The 17,317-nt window shown below is 43.6% G+C and overlaps 1 protein-coding gene and 1 pseudogene across 2 annotated transcripts in view; one reads left to right on the forward strand and one right to left on the reverse strand.

Annotated features, from left to right (window-relative positions):
* The window catches only part of LOC310800058 (rho GDP-dissociation inhibitor 2-like), a gene marked incomplete at its 5' end in the record, with an annotated part of 29,680 nt that extends 16,409 nt beyond the window's left edge, over positions 1 to 13,271 (forward strand). Inside the window, 3 exons of the mRNA XM_083662644.1 lie at positions 874 to 950; positions 6,520 to 6,583; positions 8,765 to 13,271. Of these exons, the coding sequence (XP_083518770.1) occupies positions 874 to 950; positions 6,520 to 6,583; positions 8,765 to 8,964 (341 nt within the window). The 3' untranslated portion in view covers positions 8,965 to 13,271. The remainder of the gene's footprint in view (positions 1 to 873; positions 951 to 6,519; positions 6,584 to 8,764) is intronic.
* Positions 3,212 to 5,060, reverse strand: LOC310800264 (phosphatidylinositol-binding clathrin assembly protein pseudogene; annotated as a pseudogene). Its single transcript has 2 exons — positions 4,995 to 5,060; positions 3,212 to 4,880 (listed from the first exon to the last, which is right to left on the reverse strand). The product of its transcript is annotated as a phosphatidylinositol-binding clathrin assembly protein pseudogene (transcript).
* Positions 13,272 to 17,317: the final 4,046 nt, after the last annotated feature.

Genomic DNA, 17,317 nt, shown 5'->3' on the forward strand with positions numbered 1-17,317 from the left:
CCTGCTTGCATGTACAGTTTAACAATCGCTTGTTTGCTGACATGTACAGTAATTGTAACAATTGTTTGTTTGCCACATGTAATGTAATGTGAGATACACTAGTATCGTTCATAATTAATGATTTTGCAGTCTTTCGTTTGACAGTTATTGAAAGTTTTGCGGGGGGGGGGGGGGGCACCACAAAACAATTACAAATTACAAAACAATTACAAAACAATTACAAATGGCCAGCAGCGGCCCTGGACACGCATTCCTTCAGCGCTCACAGCGTCCCAGGTGGGAATCGAACCCAGGACCTTCTAGCTGTGAGGCGACAGCGCTTACCACTGCACCACCATGCCCCCCGTTTGAGAGTTTCTTGACAGACCTCAGTCTCTTGCTGAGGGAGAGCATTTCAAAGAGTTTTTGTGTTTTATTATTATTATTTCTTATTACTAGCGCTACTGTCATAGTGTAGATTATTATTATTATTAAAAATAATAATAATAATTAGAAGAAGAAGAAGAAGAAGAAGAAGAAGAAGAAGAAGAAGAAGAAGAAGGGCTATCTGCAAACATTTAACTAAATAGTATATTAAAGTGATAAACAAGATTTTGAGCAATTTCTCCAACATTTCTTTTTCTTTTGCGATCCTTTTATTCCTATACTTATTTCTGATTTATTTTCTCATTCCCCATATTATATATATATATATATATATAATATATATATATATATAATACCTCCTGAAGGCAATATGGCCTGCATTGCCACAACATGTTACCCATACACACATAGGGGATTTGTTTGGGATGACTGTTCAGCAGTCATCATGCATAGTCGTAACCCTGGCAGGTGAAGCCGTATGTGACATTCTCCTTTGCGTTTCCGCAGGAGACCTGGTGGCTCTGAAGAAGGAGAGCTTCTCCCTAAAGGAAGGAGTGAACTACAGAGTCAAGATTCACTTCAAGGTGAGAGGAAATTTCATGAAATAGTGCAACATTTTAAAATGCTAATACTGAGTAAAGTTTAGATTTTTTTTCTTAACCATGAGCAAAGCCCTTCCCTGACCTTAACCAAGTTGTTTGGGTTGCCTAGATGTAACCGTTAGCCAACCTTTAAGTGAAAATGCGTAATTTCACATAATTCCTGTCCACAACGCCTAAACGGTTTGAAATTTTGTGCACATTTAACAAAGTTTTGTAAGACGCTGTGATGGATGTAATCATACTGTAGGTAGATTAAACAGAAACAATGTCCATTTACACACTTTACTGTCATATTATTCAGAAAGAGATTTAACATATTCGTGTATGTGGTTGCTTGAATAATAATATTAAAATGTCAAATGCTGGTATTCCCAATTAAATATGAAGGGATATAGGCTATGTGTATGTAGGGATGGGAATTGATGAGGTTTTATTGATACCAATGTCATTATCGATTCTGCTTATTGGTCCGATCCTTTATCTGTTCCCTTATTGATTCCTGATCAGTTTTCTGTGTGGAAAAGCAGTAGGCCTACACAGGTTTTTATTGTCAAAGCAGCTGTTTGATTGATTGGTTGATTTTATCATGGATATATAAAAGACAACAAAATCCAAGGGATAAACATGTAAAAGTGTGGACACTTATTTCCAAAATGGTCCCTGTTCTAGTTAATTATCTCCTGAATCTGAATACTGTCTGCCTAATAACATTTGAACATGTTAAAATAAATTACAATGCTCCTGTTCTTAAAGGGATATTACACCTTTCAACATTGCTGGTGTTTCCACCCTCAGAGCTGCATTCACACATTGCGTTTGTTCCCCAACCGCTAGCGCCCTCCAACTAATCGCGATGGCGGTGACCCTGCCATATCCCATAGCAACAACAAACGAGCTAGCAGCTGCTAAGCTAGCGTCAGATGATGTTTTCATGGTCCGTTTTTTGTTTCTCCTCACAGAAAGCGCACCATGCAGTGCTTTTCCCATATTAAAAAAAGACAGACACAGAGCTTGATGTCATGCGGTTTTTGCAATGCGCAAAACATGCCAGCAATGATAAGAGGAATTGATACTCGGAGGCATTTGCAACCAGTTCTCAACTGGAATCGGTTCTCGATTCCCATCCCTATGTGTCTACAGTAGGGATCAGGTGGGGGGATCGATTCAGACAAGATCCACTTGAGATGCACTTTAAGTTAACGAGGTTAACGAGGGAGGGAGGGAGAGTCCGATCAATGGAGGGGTGGAGAGAGATGAAGGGATAGGCAAGGGATTGAACAGATAAGCAACTGATCAGATCAGGGAGTTAAGTGACTGAGAGAGAGCGATGAGCAAGCAACACCACTCAATGATATCACAATTTCTCGACGGACATCGCTAATGATGTCAGAATGTCTATGACATCACTGACAATGTCACAATGTCTATGACATCATCAGTCCACTGAAGAGTCACCATGTATATGCACATAATGCAGGGTGACATCTACAACCCCTGATACCAAAATGGATGAGTTTTAAGCTATGCTTCCTCATACATCTGTGACTACATCATACATCTGTGACTACGTCGGATATGTATTTGTCCCAAACAAGCATAATGAAACATTACTTGTGTTATCCCATTGATACCTGATGCAGCATTTGTGTGACCTTTAAGACCCCGAACCACGTCATACGCGGTTCTGTAAACTATGAATGAAGTTTGGCAACATTCAGCAGCTACACTGCGGCGAGTGTGGCCAACTTCAGTTACATGCTCATAGCGTTACTGCTGCGAGGAGCCGATGGCTGTACCCGGTCGGCATAATGTTAGTTACAAAAGCACGTCGACAGTGTTTTCTCACTGCCAGTAGGGGTTGACAAATACTAGCTAGTCTGACCGGTCACAACCAGCTCCTCACTGCTCCTTAAAAATGTCCAAAAAGGCGTTAATAAACTGGTCACATAATTGGAATATATGTTACGTTCTCATCCAAAAAAGTATTAAAACGTTTGGTTTTTATGATTGAAAACATGGTTTTTATGATTGAAAACAGCTTTTTGGCAAGTCTAAAAATGATAAAGGTAGGAGTAATCTACTTCCGGGTCTAAAACGGAATAACGATTACAAAATGACGTTATGCAGCAGAAGCGTCCTGATATGGGCAAATTATAAGGTGAATAAAGTATTAAAAAAAGAACGTATAAGAACAGTGCAGTGTCAGACAGTGTCCAGTGGGGCATGGTAGCCTACAGCAGTGGTCAAAGTATGTCAAAGGGGTCAGGTGGCCTCGTCACAGGCTGGGTGTACATCATAGTGGGTGGGTTCATCATGCCCACAGCGCCTCCTATCTGTGGAGGCATGCCATATCCAATCATGCCTGTGGGCGCGGTCACAGGGAAGGCCATGACTGAGGAGGACATGGAAACAGGGTTCCAGGTCGTGCTTGGCGTTGCCTTGGGCTGCCAGTTGGTTCCACCGGTCATCTTCTTCTCACCAGGCTGGCTCCACTGGATGTCATTTTTCACCAGAACGTTGCTTCCAATGCCAAGGTTCCCCACAAGGTCAGCCAGGGTGGAATCAAGGTCATAGGACACCAGCTTCTCTGGCTGCTGATTGGACGGTTGGTTGGTGCCGGCCAGAGTGGGTTTCAGAATGCCCCCGGTCATTTCAGAATTTAAGCTGCTGTTGTCTGCGGCTCCAAAATAGGACTCAAAGTCCACCTGGAGTTCGCCCACTGACTGCTGGGGCGGCGGGGCCTGTGGCATGGAGTATCCTGCCCAGGCTGTTGCCACAGCGAGGCCTGTGGAGCTGGACTGCATGGAGGGCTGGAAAGTCGACTGGAGGTCAAACGGCTCCCTCTCCATCTTCAGAGCACCATTGGAGCAGATGGGTGTGGAGAAGATGTTGATGGCTGATGCTGTGCCGATGGTGCCACTGGCGGTGGAGACGGGCCATGCATCTGTGGAGGGCCTGTTGGGGAGCTGCTTGAGCCACTGCTCCCACTCGTCCACTTTAGTGGAAGATGTCCCTGTGCTTGTGTTTGGCATAGTGCTGTCTGCGGTTGTGTCCTTGGCTTTCTTTCCCTCTAAGGAGGCCAAGTGCTGCTCCAGAGCTTCCAGAATGCTACTGGGAGCCGCACAAAGGTCTGGGAGGTCTCCTCGATCAATCCCCACCTGCTCTGCTACTTTGAGGAACTCTGATAGTTGGGTGATTCGGGTGAGGTACTTCTTGTAAATGTCCAGGCCTTCTTTACACTGCGTCTTCTTTACGTCAAAGTATTTCTCCAGCAGGTTGATGATGCCTTCATTATAAGCAGCAAAGAGCCTGATGGCATCTTTGAAGAGGAGCACGAAGGCGGCATCCATGACTACGTTAGCCAGCTCATTGGCACCGACTGCTTTAGTGAAATTGAGAAGGGCGTCCATCTGGTTCTGAATAATGGGGATAGTCTTCAGCAGGTTCTCTATCTTCATGGTCCTCATCACACCATCCGCTCCTCGCTTAACTTTAGTGAAGTCAAAGGCAACCTGTCTGTACGAAACAGCTTTCTCATTCAGGTATCGACTATACCTCCGGATAAATGTGGACATGTAGTAACCTTGTGAAACACTTTTATCCAAGAATTTACTGAGGTTAAATAGGGTATTCCTTGTAGCCAAGTACTGGACAAAACGCTCATTGCCATAGACCATGAGGTGGTGTGTGGTGATGAGTGACTTGAAGACCACCACCCAGCTGGTGTTGGTGGCCCTCTCAAACAGCGAGTCGGCCATTTGGGGAATGCTCACGTTAATCTCCTTGGTGCAACGGATCAAATAATCCAAGTGTTTCTTTTTCGGGGCCATTATTTCGTGAGTAGTGGCCTTGAATACTGCTCTCGACATGGCTGACACTGTGCTGGGCTGCAGTTACCCTGGCCTTAATGCTCTGTCATCAGAGATGTCGCCAGTGATGTCACTCGAGCAATTATGATGTCACCGGTGATGTCACTCGAGCAACTGTGATGTTATCAGTGATGTCATCACTGAAATCTCTAATAACAGAGGAGCCCTTCACGAAGATGAAGGTGCGTTGCTCCGGAGGGGATGAGGAGCGGAGGAGGAGCATGAGACGAGGCGCAACAGCCAAGATTGAGGTGTGAGAAACACCAGAAACTTGAAAGAAGAAGAAGCAGGTCTAGAGTGAGACCATCCAACTGTGAGAGGCAGCAATGTGCCCGCAAGGCATCCAGTCTGCCGGAAAGCCATTAGAAGAAGAAGTGTCATAAATCAATTGTGACATCATCAGGGATGTCATAAATCAAATGAGTGACATCATCAATGATTGTGACTATGGTGGCGACTAATTTTCCAGACATTTAAACGGAAATTTTAATGGCGACTAGTCTATAAAAAAACACTCAGAAAACAGCCAAAACCTACAGTATGCGCAATATATATAATATATAATTTTTGAAGGCCGAGAGCCATTTATGGCCCAATTCCACCGCTGGTATCAACGCGGCCCCGCACAGCTCGTCACGCTTTTTTGTCTCATTCCACCGATCAAAAACGTGGACAACCCGGGTTGATCGGGGTTGAGTCGTGCTGCTTTTGGTCCGTGCTCTGTTGAGGTTCTAGGGCTGTGGACCCGGTACTATATGGTGACGTGAAAACACTGCAGACGACTGATTGGTCAGGCAGAATCGTGTTTACTGTAGGCATCTACTGTCAATGCTGGATACCAGTTTAGTTAGCTTACCTTCTCTTCTCTTATGTTATTTCCATCAGTCTTTTGTGTTGCTGCCTTTGGCGCTGGTGAAATAAAATCGATCTCCTTGCTCAGCTTTAACATGCGCTCCTCGGGAAGCCCTTTGTAGTTGCCTCCGCTAGGCCGCAGGCGAAGCCGCGGTCTTGCCTGTTGAGCTGCCGCTGGGGTTCTCCTTGTAGCGCCTCTCCCGTCCCCGCGCAGTGCATGCATGTGAGTTTGAGTAACAACAAAGTGATATCCATTCTCCTAGCCGATTGTCACATTTGCCCATGTACACTGTAGGTCATTTAGAGGCACCAGTATTTCATAATCAGTTTAAAAGTTCCGTGTATTGATTTCAATTTAACGTTATACTTATAGCCTACTTCGGCTATGGGCGGAGGGCAGATATGCGGTCGCTATCGACCAGGTGTGGGCGGAGGCAAGTAAACTTGCTATGGAAACAGAGTCTCTATCAAGTAGAGCCGAGTAATACCAGATAGAGTGGAGCTGTACTGTGCTGTTATATGTGGTGGAAATGAGCCATTAGATCTTTATATATGTTTCCATTTCCAAAGCCAAAAAATGACAAGTGTTCATTCTATTTTTGTCATGGTGGAAAAACCTCTGGGCCATCATCATGTGACATTGAAAGCCAGAATAATGATATCCTTTTAGCTCTGGGATTGATTACTACTACCTTGAGCCTTAAAACAATATTTGGGACACAGGAGAAACAGTTGGGGCCAGGATCTGATGGAAGGCTGGGAGGCATGTGACTGTAAAGACCACGGCATCCTCTCTGTTCAAATGCCATGTGGAATGTGTGTGTCTGCAGGTCAACAGAGACATTGTTGCTGGTCTGAGGTACATTCATGTGAGCAGCAGGAAAGGAATGAAAGGTAAGTTCAGCTAAATATACCTGGTAAAGATAAAATAACAGACTATATTGCCCAGGTGTAGAGATGTTGCGTTTATTTATTTATTATGTTTGTGTGTGTGTGTGTGTGTGTGTGTATGGGACAGCACTTTACATGCTAACTGTGTCATACCCCCCTTACAGTAGTGTGGGGTTCCTTTGCCTTTCCGACATGCTGCCACTCCGAACGTTAACTTCCATCATTCGGACTGGCGGTCGTTCACCTTAGAAGCCGCAATGCCGACCTTAGGTTTAGGCGTGGGGGTGGGAGAGGTTAGGTTTTGGGTTAGGGTCTGGGGGAGGTTAGGTTTAGGCATAGGGGGAGGTTAGGTTTGGCGTGGGGGTTGGGAGAGGTTAGTGAAAAACGGGGAATATAGACCCCCTTTCGGAGTGCCGATATTTCGGAGTGGCAGAACGTCGGAGTGGCAGCACGTCGGAGTGGCAGCATGTAACCCAGTAGTGTAGCAGTAGGCTACTACCGCCCTTTCCAGCGTATAAGTGTGTGTCCATTGTATTTTGTGCAGTATTACAGGTATGTATTTTTCATTGTGGGCAGCTACAGTTTCTCTACAACTGAAATCAGTTTCTCACACATAAAGAACAACAAATAACAATTAATCCTGGTGTTTAGTATCTTGACGAGACAAGGTACATGGTTGTCCTTTCTGACCACAGTTTCCCCACAAATACACTTAGGTCGTGTTCATACCCGATAAGTCCGGTTCCTTGGTTCGGACCAGATGCCAGAATGAAACATTTGTTTGGTTTTGCAGCTATCCTGGTAAACCATCTGGATCACATGAACTCACGTTCTCTTTGGTTCTGTGATTCCGTCTGGCCTCCAGTTTGCCCCCAGTCTTTTCAGTGGGCGGGAGTACTTGCATTGACAGACAACTCCAGCCAATTAGCGTCATCAAATCCAGTCTTTCAGCCAATCAACATCGGATCGAGTCTTTTCCGCCAAGAAACTCAGCTGGTACATACTCTTGTTCTTGTTTAATTGTTGTTATTGGATCTATTTCTGCAATAACGGCACTTATGACTTATGATTGTAAACTCGCCCAACACTGACATTAACGCTCATTGCTTTGGGAGCGACAGAGCCGTCAGTACTGATTTGCCAGCGGCATCCCTGATTGTCCGGTTATGATGTCAACTACAAGGGCTCCCTGATTGGCCCATGGACTTTGTAATTTGTGAAAACGTCCGCCCCCTGCTGGAGGCCGAACGAAACAGAATGTGAGTTGACGTGACGTGATGGTTTACCAGGCTATTCTCCTGTCACACATGCAAAAAAATCTAACTCTGCAGATAGGGTTAGGAGACTCCGGTCTCCTCATGTCATCAGTGAGTGATGTCATCAGCGATGATGTCACCGGTGATGTCACTCGAGCAATTACAAACTCATATATTTCTTTAAGGGCAGAGTTCTGAGCATGCTCAATAGATGGATTGTGGGGACTACACCGCTGGGACACCGCCCCATTATTCACCTTATTCACCACGCCCACTTTTTCTCTCTTCCGCGTTCAACGCAAACGTATTTGTTCTTCCGGTTCAGCGCTAGTTGCCTTCTGTGGCTAATATTAGCCGCTAGTTAGTTATGTTATATGGCAGTAAAATGCCACTGAATGACCAAATTGATATAACTTTTAACCATTTCGAGTAACACTGTTTCCATACGGATCACCAGTTAGTTTGTTGTTTATAACGTGGCTATATTCATAACGTTTCTATCTCGGATGCGTTATTTCGAATAGGTTGGCGTAACCTATGTGCGTTTCAGGACGCAACAGCCTCGACTCCACTAACGTCATCTTAAGAGCACAATATTCCTGGAATGCAAGTTTAACTAAACAGTTACATGTCCTCTGCATTCTACATAAAATTAAGATATTACGGGTTGTTTTATTTTGTATGTTACATACGTACAGTATTGGCCAAGATATGTTAGTTTATGGGGGAGTAATTTTGCCACTTTAGGAGGGGAGTGTGCGCAGCCATTTTGCCTGCGGGGTTTTTGGCAAGTCAAAACGGAAATACTATTACGAAATGACGTAATGCGGAAGCGTCCATGTGTGGGCAAAGAATAAGGTGAATATTAGTTTGATTTCCAGTGTTATTGTGCATGCAACTGAGTGTCCATTTTGTGTCTTCCCCACAGTGAACAAGGCAGTGCACATGGTGGGCAGCTACGGCCCGCGGGTGGCGGAGCATGAGTTTATGACCCCTGTGGAAGAGACGCCCAAAGGCATGCTGGTCCGCGGCACCTACAACATCAAGTCCCGCTTCACCGACGACGACAAGGCGGAGCACTTGAGCTGGGAGTGGAACCTCAACATCAAGAAGGACTGGAGCGACTAGAGAGAGAGAGAGAGAGAGAGAGAGAGAGAGAGAGATGGCACTGCTCTCTTCTCCCCTCTCATCCCTCCCTCTGATTCACCTCGTCTCTGTCCGTCCTTCACTTCCCCTCGTCCACCTTTGTTCCAGCTCCTCTGTTAGAGAGAGACGCGACGCAGCTTGTCTCTCTCTCCTCTCCTCTTCTGCCTTGTCCTCCTTTTCCCCTCTTTTCCCCCCCTTCCCCTCTGTGTCACTTAAACCCACGAGTGTCGGGAAGGGAAACTCACTAGCAAGAGCAACTGGGACTTCTCTCTTGGTCCCTGCAATGCATTCTTCTACTCTCATAGCATTCTATCCTATATTCCAACCGTCCTCCTCGCCTGGGATGGTGGCATCAAGAAGTTTTGGGATGAGCAGAACCTTCTCTCTCTCCCTCCTCTTCCCTCTTTCTTCCTCCCTTCCTCTCTTCCTCCTGATCCTGCCCCTCATTGATTCTTACCTACACGACAGCAGCAAACGGTCAGCAGCACCGGCAGTAATGATGCTAGAAGTTAGTTGAGGCACACTTCTACAGGAAGAGATGAATTGGAACTAGAACTAAATAAAGCATGGTTCTCCAATGACCTGTGTTTACAATTATGGTTAAGTAAACTGCACAGCACACTGGCATGGGACAGTGGCACAGATCGACATGAGGTGGAGACTCGTCACATGACTTGGAATCGAGTCAGACTTGCATTGCAGTTTGACTTGCTTGAGACTTGACTTATGCATGAATAGAAGACTTGAGTTGACTTGTACTTTGATGACTTGAAAAGGTTTCTAAAGTCTTGACAAAAAAAATCTTGTGTTTGTGTAAATGACTTGGTGTTCTACATTTCAACTTGAGACTTGACATTAATGACTTGGACCTGACTTGGTCATCTCCATTTCAACACGGGACTTGATGTTAATGACATGGACCTGACTTGAGACTGACTTGGGACACGAGCACAGTTGACTTGGTCTCACCTCTGAAGACCTGATATGACATCACTCAGCGTACTGAATGGAAATGCAACTGTAAGCAACCAGGCTGTGTCTGTAGAACACTGAACCAGTTTAAAGAGCATGGTGCAGGTTAGAGACCACTTTGCATCACCCAGGTGGGTGCTACGCATCGGTGGTGGATGAGTTGAGTTCCCTCCCCCTCCCTCCCCTGATATGTGAAGCGCTTTGAGTACCTAGAAAGGCGCTATATAAATCCAATCAATTATCAATTATTATTAATATGTGGGACTTTGATGTAGCAATAGGATTCTCTCTTGTTTTTTGTTATTTTCCCCCCACACACACATAGCTGCATCTAGACTGGTTTTTATAAAGCAGTTGGCACGCTCACCTGAAAACCCGCAAATGGAACATAACACGTGGCGTTCCCTCGGATCATTACCTCCGTACACCGAGCGTCTCTTATCCGCCTTAGACAGTAGCGGAGCGTACACCGGGGCAGAGGGTGGGCCCGCCCCGGGGCAGAGGGCCCACACCCCCATCCCCAATTTTTTTTTTTTTTTTTGCATGCCAGGCCAGGCCAGGCCTGAGTGTGAGAGCAATTCAATCAATAGACAATAACATTGGTGTGTTTAAAATGAGATATTCCATTAAATATGGCTAAAACAGATTCAAACATGCAAAAAAGGCAAGTTTTTCTTCGCCACCGGCCTTAATTGAAAAAAAAAAATTGGGATGGGGGGGCCCCCTAAGAGCTTCGCCCCCCCCCCCCCCCCCGTGGGCTGATAGGGTCGCTCCGCCCCTGGCCTGAGACCAGTCTGAAGCCGGGTTACATGAGCTGAGATGGTCGGTCAGCTGTGCGGTCTCTGGTTCTCCAAAATTATATTTCCAAATAGGCGTTATTTTGAAAAACGAAACAGTTGCGTTGGGGAATGGCGTAGCTGATTTTTGTCCTGCTGCTTCAGTGCCGAAATGCATTCTGGGCAGTGTTGAATTATCGTACCAGAGGGTCAAAATGGTCGTTGGTGGGGAGGTCAATTATCGTACAAATATGATAATTATCGTACGTGTGGTGTTTTAGAAAGTTTTCTGCTGTGACTGTTGACTGTTTATTTTAATTATTATTACAGTAAGTACAGTAGATTGACATCACAGGAGCTATCTGCCCAGATGGCTTTTTATTTTTTATTTACATTTTTTAGCATGTGCATTATAATGCCACCTTTTTCTCCATATTTTTGCCCTGGGGGCATGTTTTAATTTTGTTTTTGTCTTTTGGGGGTATTTTCATAACAATCTTGAACCCAAACTGTATATATATTTTTTAACCTGTACCACGCTCTTTAATACCAGCCAAATCTATCCGATGTGGAAACTTCATAGTTGATTTGTATCAAGATGAATGTCTATGTACCGCAGGAATGAGTCCTCCTTCCTATGTGTAAAAGTCAATGGGATTTCTGTATGGGGATTTCAGTTAAATGCTTGTGTTCAGCAGGATAATCTTCACAAATGATTTGACCTTTGAAGCAAAAATGTGTTTTTTTTAACATAATTTCCGAAAAATGCTTCAAAAGTCATAAAAGTGGTCCTCATTTGTGAAGATCCTCTTGCTGAACACGAAGTTCGCTGTTTCATGAACTTTTGGTTTCATGAACTTTTGGTAACAGACCTTATTTCATGGATTTAACTGAAATTCCCATACAAAAATCCCATTCACTTTTAGGAACCAGGAAGTGAAGGAACTTCTGGGTACGCCTACAAGTATACATCATCCCTGCGGTACTCTATACATCACAGTTGATTTGTATCAAGAGGAATGTTTATTCCCAGTGAGATTGACAGTCTATAGTCCAACCAGCACCACATACAGTTGGTAGGCAGTGACACTCTGTTTTATAGAACCAGTGAATGGAATTGTCCTCAGGAATGTCACTGCTTCAGTATTTCCTTAGTGGACAAAACGTTACGAGTATATTCATCCTCCTGATATAGAGTTGGCTGCCTTTTGCATAGTCCATTCACAATCGATCCACAATTGATTGTCTCAACTTCTTCCACATTTATAATTCAGCCTATTTCCTGGGAAGGACAGGTATTGGATATTTAGTGCAGGGTTGTTAAGGGTCAGAGGCAGAGCAGAGAAGGTGACTCTCAGTATCAAATCTAACGTTTAAAACTAGAATGTGTAGAAGATGCAAGAAAAATACATTTGAGTGAGATAAATGGATATTTTCTTTGCTTTAACTTCTATCCCAGGACTTCTCCACCCTCCCTGTCGCTTTCTCCCTTGCGGTTTTAAGCCCAGATGTCAAAGAACATCAATTTTGACATATCGGACATGTATTTAATATAGGCCTACTGTATGTATTTTCTTTTTAGTTACTGAACTACTAAAGTACCGCTTTCAGAGAATCATTCATGTCATCTCTTCTGTATTTGATAGCATATAGATTGATTATGCTTTTGATGGATTAGGTGTTCTATTATGGAAGAGGTTATTTTATATGATCACAGTTTGTCATGATTTATTGTGAAGTTCTGTCCCAATCCCATAGCCTTTGATTCAGTTCTACTGTTTTACCACAGTAAACACTTCCACCACACAAACAATAGAATCGTTTCTCCTCATTACGCACACAGGGAAACACGTTCAGGAAGTAAGAGCGTTTAACTCGTTTTAGTAGCAAAATGACTCCCAAGCCAATACTACAAATCCAAATCTTGCCTTTTCACACTGTGGTAATGCAGAGATGAAAAGACACACATTCAGAATGACCTTTTCTCATAAGAACTATGATTTGGTGATGACTTCATCCAACATGGCAGCACGTCTTTGGAAACGCAAACCAATGAAAGACTGACTGTAAGACGATGTGTATTATAGAAGGAGATGCATGTGCATTCTAATAGGATTTGATACATTGACGCCCCCTTTCTAAACCTCTCCAGTACACCAAGGACAGGCGATGTGAATCCAATTCTACGTTCAACCTTTTTACCAAAATATCGTACGACGGGAAGCTGAATGATGCCTGTCAGAGAAATATATATAAAGGGATCTGTCCAATCCAAATTAAAAAATAAAATGTCATTATTGTGTAAAGTCTTTGAATATGATATTGTAATTGTTGCTGAACATGATGTTGAACATTGAAATGAAAATAAAATGGTTGTGATCTAAGAATAACTTCCATGAATGTTAGCTTGTTGAGTGTTGCATGGTATATCAAGATTCTCTCTTCCTTTTTTACAACTTTATTGTAACATTGACTGTGATGTAAAAAAAAAAAAGGAAAAAAAAGATGATACTGCAGATATTTACAGGGATATTTTTTAAAGGCACAGTTCACTGTGCAGCTATCTGTATCTGGGAAGCCCACAGCCTATAATGAGGAAGTGCTGCATCTGAAAATATCTGTGTGAAATCTAGTCCAGCATCCTGTATCTTTTAATAAAGGTTATTCCAACAAACAGTAAGGTATTGGCTGTGAATTTTTACTGCACCAAGAATCAAAAGCAGAATGCTTGCTATGACCCATCAATAGCTAACTATGCATGACAACTACACTAAGCCCATCGGACCCAGCACCAGGTTATGAAAAATCGCAGTTTGTTGGGACTCCGGCCCGGGACAACACACACAACAACCGGGCCTATTTGTGGCTGTGTTTTGGAAGGTTTGTATGTGTTTTGGGCTTTAATTTTGAAGGTGTATGGGCTTTTATTTGGAAGGTTATGGGCTTTTATTTTGAAGGTTTTGTGCTTTTATTTCGAAGGTTCTGTGCTTTTATTTGAAAGCTTCTGGGCTTTTATTTCTTCTGGGCTAGTGTTTTGAAGTCAAACTAACAGTAAACATGGACAAAACATGGCGACTGCCTCCCTGCTGGTCTGTCTGATTGTCTGCAGGATATCTCCAAAAATTATGAATGGAGTTGCATGAAAGTTGAAAAGTAGGTCACGGGCCAACTTACAACTGATTGACTTTCAACGCCCACTGGCCAAAAGCGGAGTGTTGCTGGGAAAGAGCGCATCAGAAAACCTTCACTGGACAACTAAATGTTGAGAATGATAGGTCCTTAATTAGTTCATATTCAAGACATGATTATCCACCTTATTTCTAGTCTCTTAAAACAGACTGTCTCATCTACATCCGGCGAATGCAGTTAAACAGTCTGTACGTTACACCCCCAGAACATGCACAAGGAAGTTGGGAAAAAAACCTTCAGACTGGAAGGAAGTTTGACGGAATCTGACCAATCACGACACGTGTGTCCACGAAAAATATGTTCCCCCCGGAAACTTAAACCGATGCAGGTTGCTAATGCTAGCAGTGCTTTAGATATACAGAATTACCATGGACGCTATGCCCATGAAACGGGTGAAAGAAGACCCTGATAGACGTAAACGATGTATCCGCGGCTTGGAGGAACCAGAGTTAAACGAAAGTGATGAGGTAAGTTGCTAACGTTACCGAGCTTATTGTGCAGAAGCCCCGAGTTCCGCGAATGCGGCATATTGGATTCTGATTGGACTAATGAGCGGAAGACCCGCCTTTCTGCTTCCCATTCCGGTTGGTGCATGCTTCTCCCCCACGTATTACAGACGGTATGGCGGAAGCATTTGAAAATTGCGGAAGCCAACTCGTCTGTTTTAAGAGACTACCTTATTTCTAGCTGCCATGATGCCTGATGGGTGCGTCTTCCGCTTCCGGTGTAATAGACTGTTTTAACTTGACAAAAAAAACGTCTGTTTTAACTTGACAAAAAAAACGTCTATGAGGATTTTACAGCAGAGCCATTCTGCTCTACAGCCATGACGTTCGGGTGCGCGATATTTCTTTTCCCATGATGGCGAAGGCTAGGCGAAGACATGACCCGCCCCTCTCTGCCTCTTATTGGCTGACTGTACTCGGCTGCTCCCACCTTCTTTCCAGGCGAACCAGAAGTATCTCAAACGTGAGCAGCAGGTGCAAAACAATCATTAAATGCATGCTAGCAAGCGAAACTGCTGTCTGTCTGACCACAGACTGTAGAAAGAGACGCAGGATAGCCAAGCGAATGTGATTGGATGAATGTTTGACGCTAGGCCAATCACAGGCAGAGAGGGTGCCTCCAGCCTTCGCCATCATCCGGAAAAAAAATCGCTTCGGGTGCTGGGAAAACGTAATGCATTGTGGGTAGTCGGCTACTGTGGCTAATGCTAGCAGCTAGCGTAATAGTTACTTTACATGGCTGTAAAACACCACTGAATGACCAAATTGATTTAACTTTTAACCATTTTGAGTAACACTGTTTCCATACGGACCCCCAGCGTTGATTAGTTGTTTATACAGTGACTATATTTATTACTTTTATAACGTACTCCAGTTTCCGCTTTATAATTCGGGTCTGCAGCCGAGTATAAGAAAGGAAATGGCAAGCTGCAACAATAAGTCACGTTAAACCGGACCTTGTACCCACAATTTTTTTTTTACAGTGGGCCACTCAAAAATAAGGTGGATAGGTGTTCATATTTGGTCTTTAAGAGAATGGTGGCCATGGCCAATATGTTTAATTTCTGAGGCCACGGTTTGCAGCTTTATGTTATTTTATTCACGCACAATGTTGTGATTTAACCACTTCACGTTTACCTCAGCTGACAATTAGAAACATGAAGAAGGATATTTCTTGGGCTTCAGCTCCCCCACAGAGGGAGGTCGGTGCTTCTCAGAACAGGAGGTTCAATCAGGAGACTTGATGAATAAACAATGATTTTATTATAATGATGATGAATGATCTTTACAGAATATTATGATGAGAAAGTTAGTTAGTCTTTGGAGCTTGACACCACAGGGAGATATCGAGATCGAGCTGGGTCAGCTCGAACCGCACAGCCATTTACACCCCCTGTGGAGTCAGGATACTGGTGCTGGTGAAACCTCTTGATGACTGATGGATCAAGGAAACTTGGCGGAGACGGGGAGGTGGTGGGTGTGCGTCAACCAGCAGGGTTTAGAGAGACTGAATGAGACACAGAAAAGCATATTTATGCACACAGCAACCATGTGATAGGCTGCCTAAGGGGAGTGCCACAATGTGATAGGCTAGAAGTGCAGGTGAGCAAAGGTGTATGAGGTGATGTGTTGCTATGCTATTGGCTTATGGGAAACTAGGAGGCAACCACTGATTATTCAATTATCACCAGGAAGCTGACAGGTTAACAGGTGAGCAAGCAGGAGAAGTGCAGTGACCGTGGAACCGGTGAGGATCAAGATCGTCCTGTCTGAACCTACGTTAAAACTTCATATATCACAAGTAACGAAGAATCTGGAGCACACAGAAACATGTCTTCAGTTGACCACAGGTGGGCAGTGTTGCCTGAGTGTACATTGATGCTGAGACAAGTTTAAAACAAATTGCTGTATGTCGGATGGAGCAATGATTCGCCCCTTCACCCACCACATAATTGTGAAATGTGTATGTAATATGTATATGTTTATTAGTAGATCAAATGAACTATGAAGACAAAACAGAGGAATGTAACATTTGCCTGCAACAGCAGGAGAAAATCACTCAAATCAGCAGCCAGCAAACATCTCAGAGGATTTGATCTGCTCTCCTGTCCAAAATGCTCTTAGCTTTTCCTGTGAACCTTTTAGAAGGCGTGGATAAATATGTTTCCAGCCCAGTCCACCATCTAATTACAGTACATGTGTCATGTATTCATTATTGCATGCAGTACAAATACATTTGCAGTATTATTAGCCTGTTTTTCAGGGCACCTCGGCATCCACAATATTATTTTGTTTGTTGATTTAATGTTCTGTCCTCAGACTGATATCATACTGATATCAGACTGAGTTAGACTGATATCAGACTGATATCAGACTGAGTTGTCAACTTGTTACGGCATTTTACAGCCAAACTCAGTGAAGTGGATAAGATGCTATCCTCAAAACCTTTTCCATCACTTTTTTAATATCACCCTTTAGTTTGTTTGACTTTCATGCCAGCGATCATTTTGTAAGTGTCGTTTTTTCCTACGCATGAAAGGAAAATGCCATCACTGAAGTCAAACATGCCCTCACTTCAACTCTCTTTATCACATATTTATGCCATCTGGAGTCTTCTCATTGCTAACAGCTCAGTTAAAAATAGCCACTGGTGTGTCATTATACTTTGTTGGCTGTAGTGTAGGCTGACGATGATCAGGTTAAACATTACACTCACATTTAAAAATACAACTCGTTAAATCATCTAATTTAGTTTCTTACACATATCGTCGCCTTGCTAAACTAATGGCCTAAGTCACTTTTTTCCGAAAATGATATTTTTGCCTAAGTCAGCTCTTCAGGATGCTCCCCACCTCTGGTAAAACGGCCAACATCCTAATTGAAAAGAAAATG

Source organism: Poromitra crassiceps (genome assembly GCF_964638095.1).
Source record: "Poromitra crassiceps genome assembly, chromosome: 29".
Classification (NCBI taxonomy): Eukaryota; Metazoa; Chordata; class Actinopteri; order Beryciformes; family Melamphaidae; genus Poromitra; species Poromitra crassiceps.